This window comes from Canis lupus, chromosome 6, assembly GCF_011100685.1.
Source record: "Canis lupus familiaris isolate Mischka breed German Shepherd chromosome 6, alternate assembly UU_Cfam_GSD_1.0, whole genome shotgun sequence".
NCBI lineage: Eukaryota > Metazoa > Chordata > Mammalia > Carnivora > Canidae > Canis > Canis lupus.
In genome coordinates, this window is record NC_049227.1 from 44406454 (window position 1) to 44428803 (window position 22350).

The 22350-nt window shown below is 44.5% G+C and overlaps 1 protein-coding gene across 4 annotated transcripts in view; it reads left to right on the forward strand.

Annotated features, from left to right (window-relative positions):
- Positions 1 to 4840, forward strand: part of VAV3 (vav guanine nucleotide exchange factor 3) — a 352116-nt gene extending 347276 nt beyond the window's left edge. For 2 of the 4 annotated variants that reach the window (XM_038541164.1, XM_038541167.1), the window contains exons 26-27: positions 2075 to 2226; positions 2832 to 4840. In XM_038541164.1, the coding sequence (XP_038397092.1) occupies positions 2075 to 2226; positions 2832 to 2873 (194 nt within the window). In that variant the 3' untranslated portion in view covers positions 2874 to 4840. The remainder of the gene's footprint in view (positions 1 to 2074; positions 2227 to 2831) is intronic. The other 2 variants (XM_038541165.1, XM_038541166.1) reach the window with 2 other exon arrangements.
- Positions 4841 to 22350: the final 17510 nt, after the last annotated feature.

Sequence of the window (22350 nt, forward strand, 5' to 3'; positions counted from 1 at the left end):
GCTTCTGTTTGCAAATAAAATATTTTGACTTTTATGTATGGCTTCTCGTATAGATGCATCTTCTCACAAATAGTCCCTAGAGTCACATTTCCACTATGTAGTTTCCTCTTCTCTGTCATAAAGCCATTGTTTGTCATGTCATTTCACTCCTCTGGTTTTGTGTGTGTGCTCATGTTCTGTGTTTCTGTCAGACATTTTTTATTTTATCTGTTGGGGAAAGGTTGGAAAGGTTGAGGGCTGAAAGTATGAAAGTAGGGGATGAACCACTTATTAGGACCATTAGTTTTCCTGAGGATCAGAAATTTTAGTTAAGGAAAGTCAATGTTCATATAGTACCATTGAGATAATAAACAGAACCCAAACCCCAACTCTGTCTCCAGAGAGTAAAGTTCGCGTTGTTCGGCAGAATGACTGTGCCCATCAGTTTATGTACAGGCATTTGGCTCTTTATTTCTGTCATTAGCCTGAGAATTTAATGGCTGTTTATGTGACATGTAGGGGGAGTACGTTATGGCTAGGTCAAGTTTGTTTTCTTACAGATTTTTAAAAATTAACGTGTAAGTCTCAGTGAAATCATAACCTTTAGTACTAGAAGGACCTTAGGCGTCAGCTGCAGAGACCTTTCATTTTATAGGTGAGAAAAGTGTGGCCTCAAGGGTTAAGAGACCTGTGCAAGGTCGCACAGTTACGTGGATGATTGGTTTCTCCATCACGGGAGTGTGTTTATGTGCACCAACGCTAAGAGTAGCGCCCCAGTAATGGGTTGGTTCTCAGTAAGAAAACTATTAAAGTGGTTTGTGTCTGAGCAGTAAAAGAAAATGACCTATTTTTACTCCCTTTACACTTGTGAAATCTACAGCATTGCTATCCACTTATCTTACGATAGACTCCTGGAGACTAAAAAAATTCTGTCATTGCAGAGCCCTGAGTAATAGGCTAGAGATCCGTGTCTCCAAGTGGGCAGGCTCCTCCAGGGTCACGCCGGCCGTAGCCACGGCGCCTGGGCACTGGGAACTGTCACAAGTACAGATGTATGGCAGTTCCCGTCTGATGCTTTTTCTTAAACTTAACGTTCCGCTACCATTTAAGGTTTATAAAGTCCCACCATTCCCAGGTGAGTGATTCTCAGAATCACTGCACATATAATTGAAAACACTTTATAACCCCAAGGAGCAACAGGTGGAGAAGTTAGGATGAAATGTGTTACAAAACACTAGAGAAGAACAAACGTACAGCTTGAACAGACTTTTTCTTTCAGGGCAGGCGAGTTAGGACGGGGAATAATTTAGCTCTTCTCTTCCCATTAAACAAATCTGAATATAGAAAACGAACACCCTGACGTCTTGTTCTTGAGTACATTCCTTCAGCAGAGTTTTCTATACCTGCAGTATTTATTTGAAAGAAAGAGAACAAATTGATGGTGTTTGTGTCCTTCCAGTGAAACTTGATTTAAGCTGCTTCACATAGTGAAATTCTATGTAAAACAACAACTGAGTTGGTCCCCAAATAGTTTTAACTAAAAAAAAAAAAAAAAAACCTTTTTTGGGGGGAGGAAGAGCCATTTAACTAGAAGTAGTGACATGGATTCCATAGCAGAATTTCAGAGCAAAGCATTTGGTTGTTTTGAGTCTTAGTTGAAGAAATTATGAGGTACAAAATGTAAAGCTCTTACCTTAGAGGTTCTTGTTAGAATTGGAGTATTGAGGAGATATCAATAGGAAATTAATGCTAGGTATTTTAGCTTCTATCTCCTTAGATAGTAACTTAGATACTAATTTTTTTTTCTTTTTTCCTTTTTTTTTTTTTTTTTTTAACGAAAACTAGTCCCTGTTTTGAGGTGCTTGTGAAGAATGAAACAGAACAATGGCTCTTTAAATGTTATGCAGTGAACCTGACCATACCCGATTGAATTGAAACAGCAGTTGTGCTGCTTTCAAGCTCCTCTGCCATTATCACTAGTCTGTAGTGAAATATCATGGCTGTGCGTTTTGATAGCATCTAGAACATTCATCAGATTAGGCGCTGATGGTTGCTAAAGGAGGAGCAGTTCTGACCCCCCATCCTTCCTTCACAGTGCTAAGTCCGAAAGTGCTGGGCATCGCCATCGCTCGGTATGACTTCTGTGCCAGAGACATGCGAGAATTGTCCTTGCTCAAGGGAGACGTGGTGAAGATTTACACGAAGATGAGTGCGAACGGCTGGTGGAGGGGAGAGGTCAATGGCAGGGTGAGTCGGCACCCGAGGGGCGGGGGGACTGGGCAGTCACTGGCACCCACCGTGGGCCTGGGGACCAGCCTGCGCCCCGCGGAGCCGGCCCTGGAGCGGCCGTCCTCGCTGAAAACAGGCACTTGAGAAAAGGAGGTTGAAGAATCGGATCGGGGCATAAGTGAAGTTCACCTGGGCCAGTTAGAGGACGGCGGGCCCTTCCCATTCTGTGCTCCCGAGGCCTCAGCGCACCTGCGGCGACTGCAGGGCGTCCTGGGCGCAGCACCGCAGGTGGGAGGATCGGGCCTCACCCCCGTGTCCTGGGGCATCCGTGGGCGCAGCGGCCGCAGGTGGGGGGATTGGCCGCCCCCCTGTGTCCGGTCCGTGGCAGAGGCGGGCGCTCGGGGTAGCGCCCCGGTAGCTTCCTGAGCAGCGGCTGTGCGCGAGGTTAGAGGAGGGGGGAGGCTCCGCTGGGTCCCGTGGCCGTGGCAGGTGCCCGGGTCGCCCTCGCGCCTCGCCCCGCGGCCGCAGCGTGCCCGCTGCTAGAGAACCAGGCGCTCGGGGCGTGGGGCCCTTTGGGATGCGGGGCCAGGTGTGTTGCTAGGCTGGCTGCTCTTCTCTTCCAGGTGGGCTGGTTTCCGTCCACGTATGTGGAGGAGGACGAGTGACCGGCGCCCCAACCCTCGAGGCACCTGCGCCCCCCGGCCTCGGTGGGTGTCTGTAGGCTCGTGGGCAGCGGGCGGCTTGCCTGCAGGTGGCCCGGCGCCCCGAAAGCGCCTCGACCTGACAGTCCTGCCAATGCTGCGCGAGGCCGCACCCTGTGGAGCCTGCCTTGCTAAATGCTGAACCCGGATTTCCTTTCTTCTCACGTGCCATTTGCCAGAATGTTCGATGGTACAAAGAAGCAGAAATTTAATTTTGCTCTTCCCAGCATGAGGAAAAATTTGAGTTTGGCCATGTGGGCGGCTTCCGGGAAGGGTCCAGCACTGCTTGTCCTCAGTGGCCTCACAGGGTGACTCACTGGCTGGCAGACGCGCCTGCCCGTAGATGCTACTCACAATAAACTAGAAGAGACAAATGCTCAGGTTTGCTTCATTAGGGATCTATCCCAGAGGGGTTTTAATTATTCATTTGATGTTCTGATTATATTTGCAGACTTCTTTATAAAAAAAAAAAAGTACATAAAAGCGAGTGTCTTCATATTAAATTTTCACAGCCTTCCTGATTTCGTAGAGGCCTTGTGGACATGTGTACTTCGTGAAGGAATCTGCGCTGGGTGTGTCCTGGGTCGTTCAGGGAACCTGGGTACCTGACATTTTCACAGAAGCAGATCAAGGGCTACGATGGATAGTCATCTTCTAGAAGCGACATCTCTAAACATAGAGGCCTTCCCGCCCCCACCCCCAAAAAGCCCTGCTACATATTTGCCGAATCTCACATTTTCCTGGACTATTTACAGTAGCACAGATAACTCGGCTGAGGATCTTGTAAAGGAAGCACGGCTGGGTCCTTTATGCATTTCTGGGACAGGAGGCCATCTGTAGGCGCTTTTGGGGTGCTTGCTAACTGGTAGGAAGATAGGTGTGGGGTGCATTTATTTGACCAAGCTTTCACTTCTCATATGAGAAGTTTTTTAAGTATGTTTTTCCTGGGATATATACAGAGTCCTCAGTCAAGACAGTCAAGTTAAGACACTAACTTGGCCCTTTCCTGATGAAATATTTTCTCCAGAGCAGAAGTCTTGTTCTGACACGATTCAGAGAGTGTTTCATGTTTGAAGATGACAAAACAAAAACATTAGGAGCATTAACTTAATAGAGCCAAACTAGGAACATTCGATTCTGAAATTTGAGATCATCTCTGAAGTGAGGCGGTGTGCCTGCCGTCTCCCCAACCCACTGTCAGGCCACAGTTGGATGGTCAGTAGACACCTGCCTCTCCGGGGACCCTCGTGAGCTAGGACTTCTCAAAAGATAGATTCAGGACCTTTACCTCAGAATTATGTAAACTGTGATTGTGTTTTAGAAAAATTATTGTTTGCTAAAACCAGTTAAGTTTTTGTATATGTGTAAATGATCACAAAAATGAATTTTATAAAATGTTCTGTACAGTGAAGTTGTACCCTCGAGGTGTACTCTTGGAGTGGATTCTTTCCTATGAAGTCTTATCTGCAGTTCTGTGTCTCGGGAATGTTGTGTCTGTTACCGCCAGCCAAGTGTCGTTACGGAGAAAGTCGCGTCCCACAAATCGGAACACTCCTGTGTACAATACTGTAGCTTGTATTGTTTCTTTTATTGTTATTTTAGCCAATAGAGCCCCTCCCTTACAAATGGTGTTTGGTCTTCTTGTTGCATTTCATGGACCTGGGGATTCCCTAGCAGAGGACATTAGAGCCCCTTTTCATGACCTTACCGATTACATCTTTGTCTATGTTTAATACTTTGTATTGGAAATTTTAAATGCGGATTTGTGTAGATTTCTAATACCAAAGACAGAAGTAAATGTTTTTTTCCATATGCTTTGTCTTGCCTGTATGCAGCCGTTGTGTAATACGGTGATTTAGAGTGTATTTCACTTTGTAATATTTTGTAAATATGTCAATACAATAAAATAGTTACTACTTGCATTAAATTGATTTCTTGAGAGTTGAGTCTTTCTATGAACACTTCCATAATTTAACATATACCAACCTCATAATAAACATGGGAATAGAAGCCCTGATTTAGTTAGATTTAGCTCAGGATTGCTGCCTCAGTTATGGACGGTGACCTGTAAGATATGCTCAGTGGTTGCCGATAATATCCACTGACAGGTTTACTGTGCATCTCACACTGTTCTAAAAGCTTCCTGTGGACTAAGTTAAAACCACTCTAGAAGGTAGAGCCCTGTATTATCTCCATAATGCAGTGATCTGGGTTGCAGCTCAGCCCAGGTCAGACAGTGGGGAAGTGCCAGGACTGGGGTTCTGACATGGGCAGTCTGGCTTCAGAGCCTACGAATAGCCACCACCACCTTGTAGTGCCACACTTGCTGCGGCAAAAGAGAGATTAGATGTATTTCTACATAGCCAAGAAGGAGCTGGTTGATGCAAAATAGTGGTTCAAACAATTGAACACAATTCGAGAATATTTGCCTCGCAGAGGAAAACCTCAAACATCCTAGAGAGACTGTATCAGAGATTTAACTTTTTTTTGTCTTGATTAAAACTTGGACAGAAAATGACTGCTAAACCAGAAAGACCAGGAGGCAAGTTTCCTTTGGCAGAGCAGGCCTGAAGATTGGCCACAGTGGTGGGGGGAGCCTAGCTCATGAGAGGGTTGGGAGCCTGGTGCCTCTAAGGGCTGGGAAAGCCTTATTCCACAGGAGTACACAGTAGTGGTTTCTGTGTGACGTCACCAGCACGACTGTGCTCAGAAGTACAAAATCCCCCTGTGATGGTGCAGTGGGTTATTCAGTCCTACTCCCTTTTCTCAAAGAGCCTAAGACTTTGGTGTCTCTGTTTTATTCCTTCTCTTTGACATTTAACATTTATGTGACTTTTAGACCTCCTATCAAATCATCACTATCCTCACCACCACTGAGGATTCCTGCTTTGTTATTAGTTAACATGGAAACATATGCTTTATAACATTCCTATATAGTTTGTTTTCCATCTGGTAATTGAAGTAAAATATGTGGATAATTAGTCTCTGGGTCGGACAGCAGTATAGAGGAGTGGTAAGACCTTGGCCTCAGACATCAGACTGCACACCTGGGTCCGCGTCCCATCCAAGCTACACAAGGCCTCAGCCAATCAGTATTACAAAGGCCCCTGCTTCCTAGGATGGTTGTGAGACCCAACTGAGTTTGTCCCTATACAGTGACAGTGTGCCTGACTTATCCTGAACCATTTTTGTCATCATTATCACCATCATCATCATCATCACTGTTGTTAGATGGATTTGCTGGTGAATTGGGGTAGTTGCCATTTTAATCTTTGAATTCCTTTAACATAATTCAGGCTCGTATTACATTAAGGAGTGGAACTCCGCAGATCTTAAATTAGTCCCTCTAGGAAGGAAATTCAGCCATTTGATGGCACAGGAAGAGTGAGTTTTAGCAGCCATCAGATCTGGGTTCAAACCCCAGCTCTGCCATTGACTTTCGTGAAATCAATTTTCTATAATAAAGGGATAATTGTAAGTGTCTGAGGGGCTGTATGAAGGATAAACCATAACATGAAAAAGACACCCAGCAAGGAGCCTGGCACATGGTGGGTGCTCAAGAAGTGTTGCTCTCCTTTCCTTTGTGAGCTATAAAATACTCCAGAATCAGACTATAAACTTGAAGCTCTTATTTTGAATACTAGAGCTAATGATTTGTTTCTTAGACATGGCTTAATTTTGAGCATTCACATTATAGGTGTGCATTCAGGAATAGTAATGTGCAAACTCACAAACAATCTCAAGTTGAGTTTAACAGCTCCACGTTATTTTCACTAGGAAAATGGAATTTTCACCCAGCTCATAATCATTTAGATTCAGTCCATTAGTCACTTCATTTTTCACTGAAACTAGTCTTCTGGGATTGGGTGGACTCTGATTAGGAACATTCTGTACTCGCATCTGGCAGACTTTGGAAGGCACTGGTTGTAAGTAATGGACAAGTCCCAGAGAGAAGGTGAAAAAAGGGATCCTGTCCCTACTTCGATGCCATCAATTAGGCAGGCGTGGGGAAATAGTGATAGAAGACATACAGAAATTTTAGTCTTGTAGACTCTGGTTCTGTCCGAAAGTTCCAGAGTTTCTAGGCACAATGCAGCTAGTAACGCAGATGTTGAGAGGCCTCCGAGCAGAAGCAGAACGTCCATGGAAGCCTCCTCGTGCCCTGTGCTTTAACAGAGCCCAGGTCCATGTTGAGCCCTGAGCTGGAGGAAAGTGAACTCCAGAATGACTGATGTGCCAACCCGTCATCTGCTGGCACAGCCTGGGCAAGGCGCGCAAGCTCTCCGCCTCGGAAAATGAAGAGGTTAACCGGTTGAATTCTGTTCCATTTTAGCTTTATAGTTGTGTGAAACTCTATTGTTGTTGTTGTTGTTGTTGTTTTTTTCATGGTTCAGAGTAAAGAAATTCAAAGACTTCATCAAAATGTTCAGGTTCTAAAATATACCAACACTAACCATGCAAGTCAAAAAAATCCGGTTGTATTGTCCAGGAATTGCATTACCATTTGGTGGCAGGACGTGGCCCGGGGCAGCTCCGTGGGTGGGCCTTACCCGGGTGCCAGGGCCTCCCCGGGGAGTGGGTGCCTGTGGGGCCCCCTGGGCACCGTCTCCAGGCTCTGCGGCCCAGTCGCGCAGCGCACCTGGAGCTTCGACTCTGGTGGTTGGGCTCCGTCCGTGTGGATGCCGACTCCCGAGCCTCAGAAACCACAGCCGCTCGCGGTGGCCGCGACGGGCCCTGCCAGGCCGGTGACACGACGCCACCTCCCCCTCCGGAGCGGCCCCAGCGCCTGGGCCAGAGCAGCAGTCGGTCGCGGTGGCCGCGGTCCGTGGGGCTCCCCCGCCAGCCTCCGCGCCAGCAGCGCCCTCCCTCCGTGTGCAGCCCCCCAGGTCCTCACGGACCCGAGCCCGGCAGGTTGGGGCAGCAGCTGGAGAGCAGGTGCGCGGGCCTGTGCTCTGTGCCTGGCCGACACGAGGGGACCGAGGCGGGCAGGGCCAGACGGATGGAAGCCGCAGACGGAGCCTCACGGCCAAGACTCCACCCCGAGTGTCCTGGCCCCAAGGCAAGTAACCCCCCTTTACTCTCATCTGTGATAGAGCATTGCGTGGGAGCCTCCGAGTTTTCAATTTCTACAATTGCTAGGGCCTGTCTTCTGGATTGGTCCAGGGAGCCTCTCTGTGCTGTGGGCAGCTGCTGAGATGCCAGGTCAGGTGGGAATGTGGCGGGGTCACAACCCTTGCACTCCTGCTGTCCACGTGTACGGTCGTGATTGAAATGTGTCAAAATTTTTTTTTTTAAGATTTTATTTTTAAACAATCTATACACCCACTGTGAGGTTCAAACCCCCAACCCCAAGATCAAGATTGGCGTGCTCCGCCGGCTGAGCCAGCCAGGTGCCCCTGAAACGTGTCACTCTGATAATGACCCAAGAGTGATCAGAGAATGTTTTTGAGTTTTCCAGTGATTTGAATGGTCTCTCCTCAGAAAGGAAAGGGTTTTTGTTGTTGTTTTGATTTGTTTTCAGAGATAATTTAAGATCTGTCTTCTTTTCCCATTTGGATATTCTATTTGTACTCCTATGTGTAGGCTGTATCCTAGGCGTTTAGCATATATGATCTAATTTTTCTCATTTAACCCTTCTAAGACTTCGTCAAACACTGGGACTATCCCGTCTTAATCATGAGAGCTCTAGCCCGGCTGAGCGAGGCTTCGAAACGAGGCTGCTTATTAACACCTCGCCCTGCTTCACTGTTGTATTTAACCTTTTTGTCTAAGAAGCAATAGGGACTCCTGAGGCCTTAGAACCAGACCATCTGGCTCTGCCACGTCGTAGCCTCCTGACGTTGGGCAAGAAGCTTATGCTACTTGTTTCTCTATCATTAAGAATGGGGTGACGATAGCGTCGTATTTCAAAGGCTTTTTTATGAGGGTAAATGAAATAATATGTATAAAGAAGACAGTAAATTTGCATCTAGGCCACCATTTTTAATTAAATTTTTAATGTAACATATAAAAATAAATGTTACAGATTTTAAAAGCTAACTCAGACATGAAAAACCAAACTTCTTTTGTATGTATATTGGCCTTTGGAAGAAGCATCTTGAGTTAATTTCTCACATTAGTTATGCTCTAAGAATGATGTGTCAGGAGCCCAAATTGAACATGGTACATGGGGTATTAGTTACCTACTGCTACGTAACTATTCCAACAAGTAGCAGCCAAGGACAACAGACCTTTATTTTCCTATGTTTTCTGTGGGTCAGGAAGCAGCGTAGATTCGTCGGGTATTTCTGGCTCAGGATCTCCCATGAGGCTTCTATCAAGGTGCCAGTTGCAGTCATCTCATGGTTCCACTGGGGTAGAATCTGCTTCTAAGCTGGCTCATGGGGGCCTCTCCACATGGCTGCCTCACAACAGGCAGCTGGCTTCTCCCAGAATGAGCCAGCCAAAAGTGGGAGACCAAGAGCACTTGAGGTGAAACTCATCTCTCTACAACTTAATCTCAGAAATGACAGCCCATCACTATGTTCTACTCTGTTCTTTAGAACTGAGTTACTAGGGGATCCCTGGGTGGCTCAGCGGTTTGGTGCCTGCGTTTGGCCCAGGGCGTGATCCTGGGGTCCCAGGATAGAGTCCTGTGTTGGGCTCCTGGCATGGAGCCTGCCTCTCCCTCTGCCTCTGTCTGCCTCTCTCTCTCTATGTTTATCATAAATAAATAAATAAATAAATAAATAAATAAATAAATAAATAAATAATCTTAAAAAAAAAAGTGAGTTACTAAATCCAGTTTACACTCAAGGGGAGGGGATTGCACAAGGCATAAATACCAGGATGAAGGGATCATTGGGGCCATCCTAGTCGCTGCTTACCAGAGTTGGGTAAATTGAGAGATTATTTAAGCCAAGTATACAGTTTGTCTAAAGGGCCTGGGTTAGTGTAGAGAACATTGACTAAAATTGTGGAGTTTTTTTGTTTTGTTTTTTATTTAACGATTTTATTTACTTATTCATGAGAGACACAGAGAGAGAGAGAGAGAGAGAGGCAGAGACACAGGCAGAGGGAGAAGCAGGCTCCATGCAGGGAGCCCGACGTGGGACTCGATCCTGAATCTCCAGGATCCAGCCCTGGGCTGAAGGCGGCGCTAAACTGCTGAGCCACCAGGGCTGCCCCAAATTGTGTTCTTTATAAAAAAACAATTTCATGATAATTTCTTAAAATCAATATTCACTGTATTTCAGGTTCCGCAGAGAATACAGGGGTGCATAACAGAGTGAAGTCTCCTTAGACGAGTTCAGAGTTCATCGTCCTTATCTTTTCTTGTTTAGGAAATGCCCTTCCTGAGACTCAAAGTGTTGAGAGGGAAAGGAGATGGGGGGTGGGGGGGTTTCAGATGCATAAGAAATGGACTCAATCTCACAGAAACGGAAAACTGGAAGCAGCAGCTAGGTATGCCTTGGAAGAAGCTGTTGAAAATTTAGAATTCTAAAATCCCCAGGAATCTGGCAAATCATTTGTTCATTCATTCAACAGGTATGTATTGAGCTCCCCAGACGGACTTCACCATTCTAGTGTTTGAGGAGACAGCAATGAACCTGACACAATTCTTACACTTGAGGAGCCAACCTGCGCACAGGTGGTGACAAGCAATAAACAGATACACAGAATGAAGTATGATAAGTGTTACTGAGGGATGGAAAGCACAGTAAGTGAAGAGAGTTTTAGTCTATGAGGGTGGTCGAGGTAATGATTTTGAGTAAAAACCAAATTTAAATGAGAGGGGGAAAAAAAAAAAAGAAAAAAAAATAAATGAGAGGGAAAAAATATGTGGGTATCTGGGTGCTTGGTGGCCGGAGAACAGCAGCAAGGTGCAAGGGTGGTTGGAGAGAGTTGCGAGGAAGGAGGGACAGGAGATGAGGTCAGAGGAGGAGATGGGGCAAGTCCTGCAGGGTGGTGAGAGGGCAGTGGAAGCCACTGGAGGCCTTGGAGCAGGGGAATGACACGATCCCATTTCCATCTCAGAAAGCGAACACTCAAGGCTGTGGACTGAGGTAGAGCCGAACCTGTGAAGTCCACCCTGTTTGCCATATTTCCTCCAAGTGGCTCCTATGCTAGCTTGCTAGTGCTGCTGTGACGAAGTACCGGAAACTCCCTGGCTTAGACCACAGCAATCTACTGTCCTAAGTTCTGGAGGCCGCGAGTTGAAGATCAAGGGACCAGCAGGGCCAGACCCATTCAGAAGGCGGTAGGAAGGACTCTGTTCTGTGATTCTTCTCTCCGAGCTTCTGGTAGTTCCTTGGTTTGTGCCAGATAATGCTAATCTTCACCTGTGTGTGTCCGAATTTCCCCTTTTTGTAGAGATAGCAGTCATATTGGGCTAGGGCCCCACTCTTGTCCAAGGTGACTTCATCTCAGTTAATCACATCTGCGACAAGTAAGGTCATATTTTGTGGCAGTGGGGTTAGGACCACAGCACGTGACTCCGGGGGGCGGTAGGCGCAGTTCAACCCAGAATCTCTTTCTTAGATTCTCAGAATATTAGAGAGATTCCTAAAAAATATAAAAGCTTCAGCAGAGGTTAGTAGGGAGCAGGTGCATCATGGGAGGAGGGGACTGTGCCAGAGAGAGGTGGGCGCCCACTGCTCCACCGGCTGCACCAGGCGCTGTGCTGCTCAGCCTAGTGGGGGTAAAAGAAGGACAGGTTTTGGTAGAAATTGAAGTAGTTGCCGATAGAGACAATACCACTCTTACCCATATATTTTTCAGCTTCTCAGTGTTCAGCCCCAAGTGAATTACCTCCCCCCCACCCCTTCTTTTTTCTCACCCTCCGTGTCGGGATCACACATCTTCTCTCCAGGAGAGGAAGGCTCCTAAGCACTTTTGTGCGATGAACTCATTAGGAACAAGCAACCTATTTAAATGAGTTAATGAAACGCTCCTGAATTTTGTGCAAATTAAACCTGCATGATATGAAGAAGGGAGGAAAAGTGTGGCGCGGTTTTGCAGAGAGGTGGGAAATGCCCTTGGTGTTTATTATACTTAATGATGAGATATTGTTGCCTGGGTGGTTTGAAGGAGAGAATTTACATTAATGATATGTGATGACATGAATCTACATTAGTGTAAAAGAAATTGTTTTCCTCACCTTTACTCAGTCCGCCTGGTCTACTGGTACGACACGACTTATTACACAACCCCATGTTTTTAAGGTCCTGCCTCAAAGCTGACACTGTAAGAGAGGCACAAAGGAAGGAGCAGAGGCATAAACCCTAAATGAACACCCCTGGAGCAATGCTTTGGCTGCTGCACCGTCCATTCAAAGCCGCTGAGCAGAAAGACCCGAACGACAATCTGGTGTGCTCTCCGGAGACCTCTCAGCACAGGCCCAAAATAAAATTAAAATTGTGCAAAATGTCCACCTTGGACTTGTAATCGTGTAAGTTATTTTTAAAACAATTAGCACTTTCAAAGTTCTTAAGATGTTAAAGTTACATACATTTTTTTCCAAGATAATTCTGTAATGCAACTAATGGGGTGGGGATGGGGGTGGAAAGAGCCCAGGAGTGAGGGTACGGCAAAGAAGGTTTTAGTTCTTGCCTCCTTCCACTAATAAGCCAAGAAAGTCTGAGTGGAACCTTTAATCTTTCTGAGGCTCAGTTTCCTTCTCTAGATGAGGAAGGCATCAAATTTGATCATCGTTGTGTCTCCTTCTGGTCTTCCCGTTCTATTCACTCTGCATCAAGACAGTCAATGACTATTTGGCCAGGGAATCAGATCTGTAAATGGGACAGAAAGCTGAGGCACAAACAAAATTGGGATGGATGGCTTTAAAGGGTGGAGACTTGAGTCCGTTTCTTCTTATTTTCATTCCCTCCACCTCATTCCATGCTAACTTCATTTCACCAAGACAATTTTAAGAGCCTCCATCTGTCATCCCTGCTTGCCCCCACCCAATCTTTTGATTATATCGTTTCATTTCCTTTTTCTTTTAAGAATTTGTTTATTTTAGAGAGAGAGTGAGAGCAGCGGAGGGTGGGGATGTGGAGGCAGAGGAGAGGGGCAAGCCGACTTTGCGCCGAGCGTGGAGCCTGACATGGGGCTTGATCCCATGATCCCATGATCCCAAGATCACGACGCAAACTGAAATCAAGAGTGTGATGCTCAACTGACCCGCAGAGCTACCCAGGTGCCCCATCGTTTCCTTTTTGAAAACTCTTCACTAGCTCCCTTTTGTTCAGGGCATGTGTTGAGTGCAGATCTGTGTGCATGGATGCTGGAGACATGTGGTGAACAAAACAGACAACTCTGCTCTGCTAGAACCTACATTATATTGGCAGGAACAGGCAGGCAGACAGTAGACAAATACACATGACATAATACCAGGAAGTGATAAATACAACGAAGAAAGTCAAAGCAGAGGAAGGAGATAGTAAGAGGAAAGTACTACTTAAGACATGGCAGCCATGGAAGGCATCTCTGGGGAATATTTGAACAGAGACCTGAAGAAACGAGGGAAGGAGCCATCTAAATATCAGGGTAACGCACTGTAGGCAGAGGGAAGGGCCAGGGCAGAGTCATGGGGTGGGGTGGGCTTGGCATGGAACTTCAAAGAACAGCATGTGGATCTGCATCTCTAGAGGAGAGTGTACAAGGGAAAGTTAGAAGGTGATAAGTTCACTAACCTTGGACCAAATCACCTAGGGCCTTGTGGGTAATGGTAAGGATTTTAGATTTTATTTTTTGGAAAACCAGTAGAAAGTTTTGAGCAGGGAAGTAATATGATCAGATTTTTTTTTCCCCCAAAGGATCATTCTGGCTTATTGGTAGAAGTTTTACCAAAAGGAGACAAGAGTAGAAGCAGAGACACCATAAAAGCAACGATGGTGGCTTATACTGGAATGATATCACAGGATGTGTGAGAAGTTATTGGGGTTTCAGATTTATTCCTAAACCACTGATTCTATTCTTTCTAGAAGCCTTGCCTATGGCTTGAATGTGGAATGATGAGAAAAAGAGAATCATTAAGGCTGATGCCAACATTTTGGGCTGAAATAGAGTTTAAGCATGTGTGTGGTGTTATACTTGCATGGTAAAGGGTGAGCAGCTGATTTGGGAAAAGAGCAATAAATCACCTGGGTCTGGGTGTGTACTAAGCTTAAGATGCCTCTTAGCCACATAGGCACAAATGTTAGGTAGGCAATTGGGGTTGATTCTGTAGTTAGAGGAGAGGTTGGGGCAGGATTTGCACATAAGCAGCATATTTGAAATCATGGGACCAAATGAGATCATTTTAGCAAATGAGTGTAGGAGAAGCGAGCCGATGACTGAGGCCTGGGGCACTCCAGGGTTTGCAGTTTGGGTGGAGGACACTCCAGCAAGGAGATAAATCACAGAAGACCATCTACAAACTTTCCCCCACCACACCTACCAATCTAGGTACATTTGCACCAACATTCTTCCTTCTTGTTACATGAGCTGCCCATACTCCTGTCCAAAGCCACCAATTCACCAATGCATGGAACCACATTCCTTCTCCTGTCCTCAAGAACATCATTTCAGTGATCATCCCCTTCCCATGCTGCAAATTCAGACTTTATTTCTTTACCAGACCTTTCCCATCAGGATTAAAATAACCTTCTTTTAAAAATAAAAAGGAAAAGTTCTATTTCCCCCATATTCCTCTCTGGCTACTGCCCATGTTATGATCTCTAGAGGATGTTCCTCCTGTGGAGGAACAGCTGGCTAAAGTTACTAACATTAATTCGTATTCTAGTCTTTCTTGAATCTACTTCAATCTCACTTTTGACCTCAAGACTCCACCAAAACCTCCTCCAAAAAATTCCACGATGCCAAATCAAAAAGTCAACTCTTAGCAGCATTTAAATTACTGACCACAACTTTCTTCTTGAGGTAATTGTTTTACATACCTTCTAGAATACCATTCTTTCTTCTTTCCTTTCCTACCTCACTGGCTGTTTCTTTCCAAACTTGAATCCATTCACGAGGTACTAGTGCCTATGGTGTACCTACGTTGTTCTTGCCACTAGAGATAGAGCAGTGAAGAAGCCAAAGCCCTTGTGTCATGGATCATAGCATGTTCTAGTAGGTAGAGATGGACAGTGATGTTCTGGAAGCCAGGTGAAGACAATACTTCAAGAAGGAAGGGGGGATCAGCTGCACCAGTGATGGTGAGAGATTGAGTAACATGAGGACTGCAGATATATTGCTGGACTTGGCAGTTGGGGGTCTGGTGCTAATCCTGAGATGAGTTTTAGTGAAGGAGTAAAATGAAATTGTTTGGAGCAGATTCCAGATGGAAGTGCAGGTGGAGGAAGAGGTGGTACCAAGCACTCTCTGCTGCTTTCAAGACTTTTGGAGGTGTCTTCGTCTTTCTTTCCTCTAAAACATATCCTTGCACATCTCATTTTTCAGGTCTCAGCTGAGATGTCATTTCTCGGGAAAGTATTCTCTGACCACCTAATCTGAATTGCTCTTCCTCTGTCATTTCTCCCACAGGCCCATCTTCTTTCCATTACTATACTGTGATGTTTATAAAGTAGATATTTGAGTGTTTGGAATGTGGTTAGGTCTGTCTCACCAACCCGCTATTCTTTAAGTTCCATTAAGACTGTTTTAAGCTCCGCAGGATAAGTGCCTAGGATGTAGCTGGCACATGTCTTTGTTGCTTGTGTGAATGAATGGATGAATGAATGAACGACTGGTGAGCTCGCCCTTCTCTGGGGCTGGGCAGGATTGTGCCCTGCCAGCTTGGGGAGTATGGAACTACATTTCCCAGAATCCCGTTGCCCTTACGTCTCCAGAGCAGTGTTCACAAAACAAGAACTTGTGCAAAATTTGAAAAGCCGAAGTAAAACAAGAGTTTCTACTCTTGGAAGCTCCTGCAGTCACATCTGTAGAGAAGAATAGTTTCAGAAGTGCCCAGGAGCTTCTGTTCATCATTTCTTTTCTCCATTCTTCCACTAGCTCTCCTTTCTGGCTACTAGACCTGACTCCTGGTTCAAAACCAATGTCTGGCCGCTGATCGATTGAGGTGGAACCACACAGTGGCCACAGCTTCCTACAGGCCTATCCAAACTCTTCCCTTTGGTAGCCCCAGTAGAGTCTCTTAGATTCTCTGCAAGCCTGGACTTGTTCGCCTTGCACAAGTGCCTCAAGAGGGCTAGATAGTGATGCCATGTTGGTTCCTCCAACTCTCCTTTCTGGATGTAACTTCCCTAATATTTGCCGCAATTGTGTAAGATCTTATCCTGTCATAAGTCTCTTATCCAATAACAGTCATAATGGGTCTAACTATCTGCTTAAACTTTGGTATTTAGTTGGTTTTTTATTGGTTGTTGGTATTATTATCCAAGGGCTCAGCCACATGGAATTCCACTTTTCAAGGCCAATCTGACCATAGTCTGTGCTGAGTGCTCAACCTACCAGCCGCAGGGACCAGCCTAAGTGTTGACTATGGCACCAGTCCCCAGGGGAACCAGCCAGCCATCTGATTACTTTGGACCACCTCCATCATGGAAGGGCAGTGCTTTGTTCTCCCTGGAATAAACACTTAACTCTGGACATGGATTAACCTTCTTTGCCCAGAGTGCTTCTGCCAAAATCATCATCTATCGATTTATATCTATGGATCGCTCATTATTCTATAGTCTATTGCTGCTGACGAGGAAATTCATTTGGTAGCAAATTAAGTGCAACAATGGTTTTGTGTTCCCAGAATTTATTAGTATTACTATATTTCCCCTAACACTGAAGCGGCTAACCTGACAAAACTAAAGATTCAGTCGTGGTTCCAGCTGGCTGGCAACACTGGGGTAATATATGTACGCAGTACTCCAGGATATAGTGTATACCCTGGATCAGGAACCAAGATGGGTTGTTATTTTTCCTGTAGCCAAGATCTTCAGGTCTGAGAATCAAATGATAGATATGTGAGTGGGTCCTTTCACAGCTCTTTCCTTAGTGCCCCTTAGTAAAATTTTGCTTGTCATCCCTGTAGTTTTAGGCTATACTGTTTTAGGATCTTTAGTTCCCAAGGCAGTAATACTTCTCCTAGAGGATTCAACAGCTCCATTAAGTTGGAAGGGGAGACTGCTGCCTGGTCACCTTGAGCTCTTCAAGACACAGAACCAACAGGCCAAAATGGAGGTTACTCTACTGGGGTAGCTGAACCTACCAAGGGGAAATTAAGTCACTATTACACTGTGTCAGGAAAGTGTATATCTAGGATCAGAGCTCCTCTGGGGGTGCCTAATAGTATTCTCATAACTTGTGATAAAAATTAATGGAAAGGTATAACAAACCAGGCCAGTAAAGGCCATTAATGTTGAAACCCTTTGCATATGAAATTTGGAGACCTCCACCCAATAAGAAACTATGACCAGCTGAGGAAAAAAGGAATATGAAATAAATAGTGGAAGAAGAAAGTTAGAATAACAGTTATAATCACATGACCAGTTGCAGAAAGGAGGAATGTGATAGGATAAATCTTTCCTCCTTTCTTTAATATAAATGCATTTGGATGGATGGATGGATAGATAAATAGATAGATAGATAGATAGATAGATAGATAGATAGATAGATAGATAGATAGATAAGGAAGGAAAGAAGGAAGGAAAGCAGAAGGCAGCCAGAAGGAAAAAGAAGAATGAAGGTATTTTGCCAAATTTTTGTCTCTTCTCCTACTATCTAACATAAGATTTGTTCATAAAGATTAATCTTACATCTCCGTATTTGAGTTACATGCTATCAAAGTAGGAGTGTGACTGGGTTAGAAGAGGAATGAATGTTGCCAAGAGGGAAATAAAGGGACATAGGAGACTTTGTGTGTCTTCTTTCAGTATGTACCATGCTAGATAGAAGCATGATTTCATTATCATCTTTATTTAGAAATTAAGTCTACTTCAAGGGGAGTGTATTGATGCCAAGTTGACAAAGAACGAGCTGCTGGATTATCATGTGCCGACTTGGTTAATCTGGAAAATACATTTCCCAGAATGCCCTTACTTGCAGCTCCAGGTGGGAGCCAACCAAAAAACTTAGAAGAAATCTGGAAGATGGAAAGGAAGTAGTGGCCACTACACACACAAGGTTTCAAGGTCAGATAATTGGTCGTGGACAGGGAGCCTGGCAAGCTCCAGCTTTCCTGACTCTTTCAATCAGATTGTGGCTCTTCCTCCTGTTGGCTGGCCCTATTGCCCAACAGTAGTGCCAGATCTATACTGGATGCTTGACTGTGGATCCACACAGGTGGCAGTTACACAGAGACAACAGATTCTCATAGACATCTCTATAAGCTTCCTTCTGGTGGTTCAATGGCTAGCAGGATGGGCTTGGCTTCTCAGATATTCCTACAAACTCTTGCCTATCCACTCCCACCAGTGCTTCAAGGGGGTTAATTAGTAATTGATTTCTTATCCTTCAGTTAGCTTTGCCAGACCTTTACTTCTGTTATTGTATGAAATCTAGTTCCTATGATAAATCCCTTCTCTCATAGCACTCTATTTCCATGGCTGACACTCACTGACTGTTCAAAATTCTCCATGAAAAACGTTCACTCTGTCCAACATCTGATGCCCTGAATATTCCTGTGTTCTCATAGTAGCCATAGCTGTTCTCATATGAGGAGGATCTGAAAGCATTTTGCTTGCTTTCTTGAGACTGGTTACAAGGAGAAGAGTGAGGAATGCATATACTCTCTGTTAGAGAAACTCCATATAATTTTGGACTTTTCATGTTAAGTTGCTAGGCCTTGGGAGGATAGACATCTAATGTTTTGTCAGACAATAGAGAGAAGTGCCAGAGAGCTCTCTCAATCCACCCAATACAGTTACTATGAAAAGTCAAAGACTAAAGCAAATATTCTTGCTAGTGGCACTAACTGTTCCTTATAAAATGTGTGATGTGTATTGTTAGAGTGACTTATTTGTTCTTGAATGATGTATTATTTTTTTCCTGAATAGTAGGTACTTCCCCCACAAAATACCAATATCCTTGGCCTCAGAGGAGAGTAAACTTATGTATCAAGTGCTACTTATCAGTTCCTTTGGGGTATAACTGGAAAGGACACCAAATCATAAACCAAATGACATTTTATAAAAAGGAGCCATCTCTGAAAGACAGTGAAAACATTTCCAAAAACTCAAATAAATTATTGGCTGGTCAAGTGCTCATTTCTATTTGGAGTGTGGGTTATGGAGAATTGAGTGCTTTTTCTGTGTATTTTTTGGAATTACATCTTATGCTGTTTGAGAGAATCCACAAGAGCTGCATTTGCCATAGTCCCAGCAAGAAACACATGTCACATGAGCCATGGAGACTTTAATGGAGAGAGTATTTACAGCTCCCAGGGCAGGGTCAGAAGGAAACCAGTGAAGCTTAGTGAAGCATCCCTGGCCTAGCAGCAGTGGAGAACCAGGGCCTAGACCCAAAGGAGCCAGAGGAACAAGTGGTTTTGAAAACCTGGAGAACTAGAGGAGGCTGGGACTGGTCACCGCTTCACCTCTCAGCCCAACAGTGAGGCTGGGGAATAAATATCTTTGTTTCAATGTCTCCCACCCACCCAGCCTTGCCAAGGCCTCCCACTGGCCAAACTCAAGCATAAGCCAGAGGTCAAGGGACTCTGGTTGGTGCAGACCATAAAGATCAGCCTCCTACGGCATATGGCAGGATAAGGAGCAGATCTACGGGCAAACAGATAATGTCCACGCAGGCTATTGCAACTATATTTATATGGGAAAAACCAATCCTCCTATTCCAGATGTAACCATCATGCTGTTACATGTTACTGGGGATAATTTCCTGCCATGGACATTGCCTGAAAGGGCACTCTACATTCGGTAGTATGGGTGGGAGGCCAGTAAGCTCCTTATGGGTTGCCCATCAAGGTTAGCAAGATCGTAAGTATTCATTCAAGTGAAAACTACTTGGTGGTTTTGTTTTGAAGTCTCTTTTGGATTTTGTCTATTTTGAAGAGCCACGAGGGCATAGATTTTTAATTTAGCTGCTGTGTGCTGTGCATCAAAACCGACTGGCCTGTTTTGGGACTCCTACATTTGAATGGCCCAGAAGAAAACATAGTAATTTTATTATTATTAGAAAATTTAGTTGAGCACAAAACTTATCCATGCTGTCTTCACAGTGACCTTTGGTATTCGTAAAAGAATTTAATTGACTATTGCCTTTTCTTTATTCACCACCGGAGTTTTAATTGAATGTTACTTTCTTCCAATGGATAGTCTTTCCTCCTTTATCGAATATTAGTTGCCCATAAAGTTCAGGGTCCACTTCTGGATTCTCTATTCTGTTCCACTGATCTATGTGTCTGTTTTTGTGCCAGTACCACACTGTCTTGATGACCACAGCTTTGTAGTACAACCTGAAATCTGGCATTGTGATGCCCCCAGATATGGTTTTCTTTTTTAAAATTCCCCTGGCTATTCGGGGTCTTTTCTGATTCCACACAAATCTTAAAATAATTTGTTCTAACTCTCTGAAGAAAGTCCATGGTATTTTGATAGGGATTGCATTAAACGTGTATATTGCCCTGGGTAACATTGACATTTTCACAATATTAATTCTGCCAATCCATGAGCATGGAATATTTTTCCATCTCTTTGTGTCTTCCTCAATTTCTTTCAGAAGTGTTCTATAGTTTTGAGGGTATAGATCCTTTACATCTTTGGTGAGGTTTATTCCTAGGTATCTTATGCTTTTGGGTGCAATTGTAAATGGGATTGACTCCTTAATTTCTCTTTCTTCAGTCTCATTGTTAGTGTATAGAAATGCCACTGACTTCTGGGCATTGATTTTGTATCCTGCCACGCTACCAAATTGCTGTATGAGTTCTAGCAATCTTGGGGTGGAGGCTTTTGGGTTTTCTATGTAGAGTATCATGTCATCGGCGAAGAGGGAGAGTTTGACTTCTTCTTTGCCAATTTGAATGCCTTTAATGTCTTTTTGTACATCCACAAAGGCAAAAGAAACAAAAGCAAAAATGAACTATTGGGACTTCATCAAGATAAGAAGCTTTTGCACAGCAAAGGATACAGTCAACAAAACTCAAAGACAACCTACAGAATGGGAGAAGATATTTGCAAATGACATATCAGATAAAGGGCTAGTTTCCAAGATCTATAAAGAACTTATTAAACTCAACACCAAAGAAACAAACAATCCAATCATGAAATGGGCAAAAGACATGAACAGAAATCTCACAGAGGAAGACATAGACATGGCCAACATGCATATGAGAAAAAGCTCTGCATCACTTGCCATCAGGGAAATACAAATCAAAACTACAATGAGATACCACCTCACACCAGTGAGAATGGGGAAAATTAACAAGGCAGGAAACAACAAATGTTGGAGAGGATGCGGAGAAAAGGGAACCCTCTTACACTGTTGGTGGGAATGTGAACTGGTGCAGCCACTCTGGAAAACTGTGTGGAGGTTCCTCAAACAGTTAAAAATATACCTGCCCTACGACCCAGCAATTGCACTGTTGGGGATTTACCCCAAAGATACAAATGCAATGAAACGCCGGGACACCTGCACCCCGATGTTTCTAGCAGCAATGGCCACTATAGCCAAACTGTGGAAGGAGCCTCGGTGTCCAACGAAAGATGAATGGATAAAGAAGATGTGGTTTATGTATACAATGGAATATTACTCAGCTATTAGAAATGACAAATACCCACCATTTGCTTCAACGTGGATGGAACTGGAGGGTATTATGCTGAGTGAAGTAAGTCAGTCGGAGAAGGACAAACATTATATGTTCTCATTCATTTGGGGAATATGAATAATAGTGAAAGGGAAAATAAGGGAAGGGAGAAGAAATGTGTGGGAAATATCAGAAAGGGAGACAGAACGTAAAGACTGCTAACTCTGGGAAACGAACTAGGGGTGGTAGAAGGGGAGGAGGGCGGGGGGTGGGAGTGAATGGGTGACGGGCACTGGGTGTTATTCTGTATGTTAGTAAATTGAACACCAATAAAAAAAAATAAATAAAAAAAAAAATTCAATCTGCCAAAAAAAAAAAAAAGAATGTTACTGCATTGCAAATACCAAGTGATTCTAATGAGCACAACCAAGCCATTTTAATCAGGTAAATGGCATTCAATAACCACAAAAAGTCTTTGGATTGGCTTGTGCTGAAAATTAACAAGGGTTTCCCTGTGACGGTGGGCCTTGCAGCAACCAGGCCTCATGTCCCTACCCATCTGCTGACTATCGCAGGCTGGGATTTCCTGCGGCAGGAGGTGGGAGCGCTGTCACTGGAAATGGTAGACCGTGGCTCTGCCATTAAAGCTCTGGAGTAATTTCTCTGTCCTTGATGAAACTACTTGGTTACTGTCCCCCTACGTCAGGTTTTCACATCTTTTGTCCATTTGATCTTTCTCCTGCTTCATGCCTCTGCTAAGATATT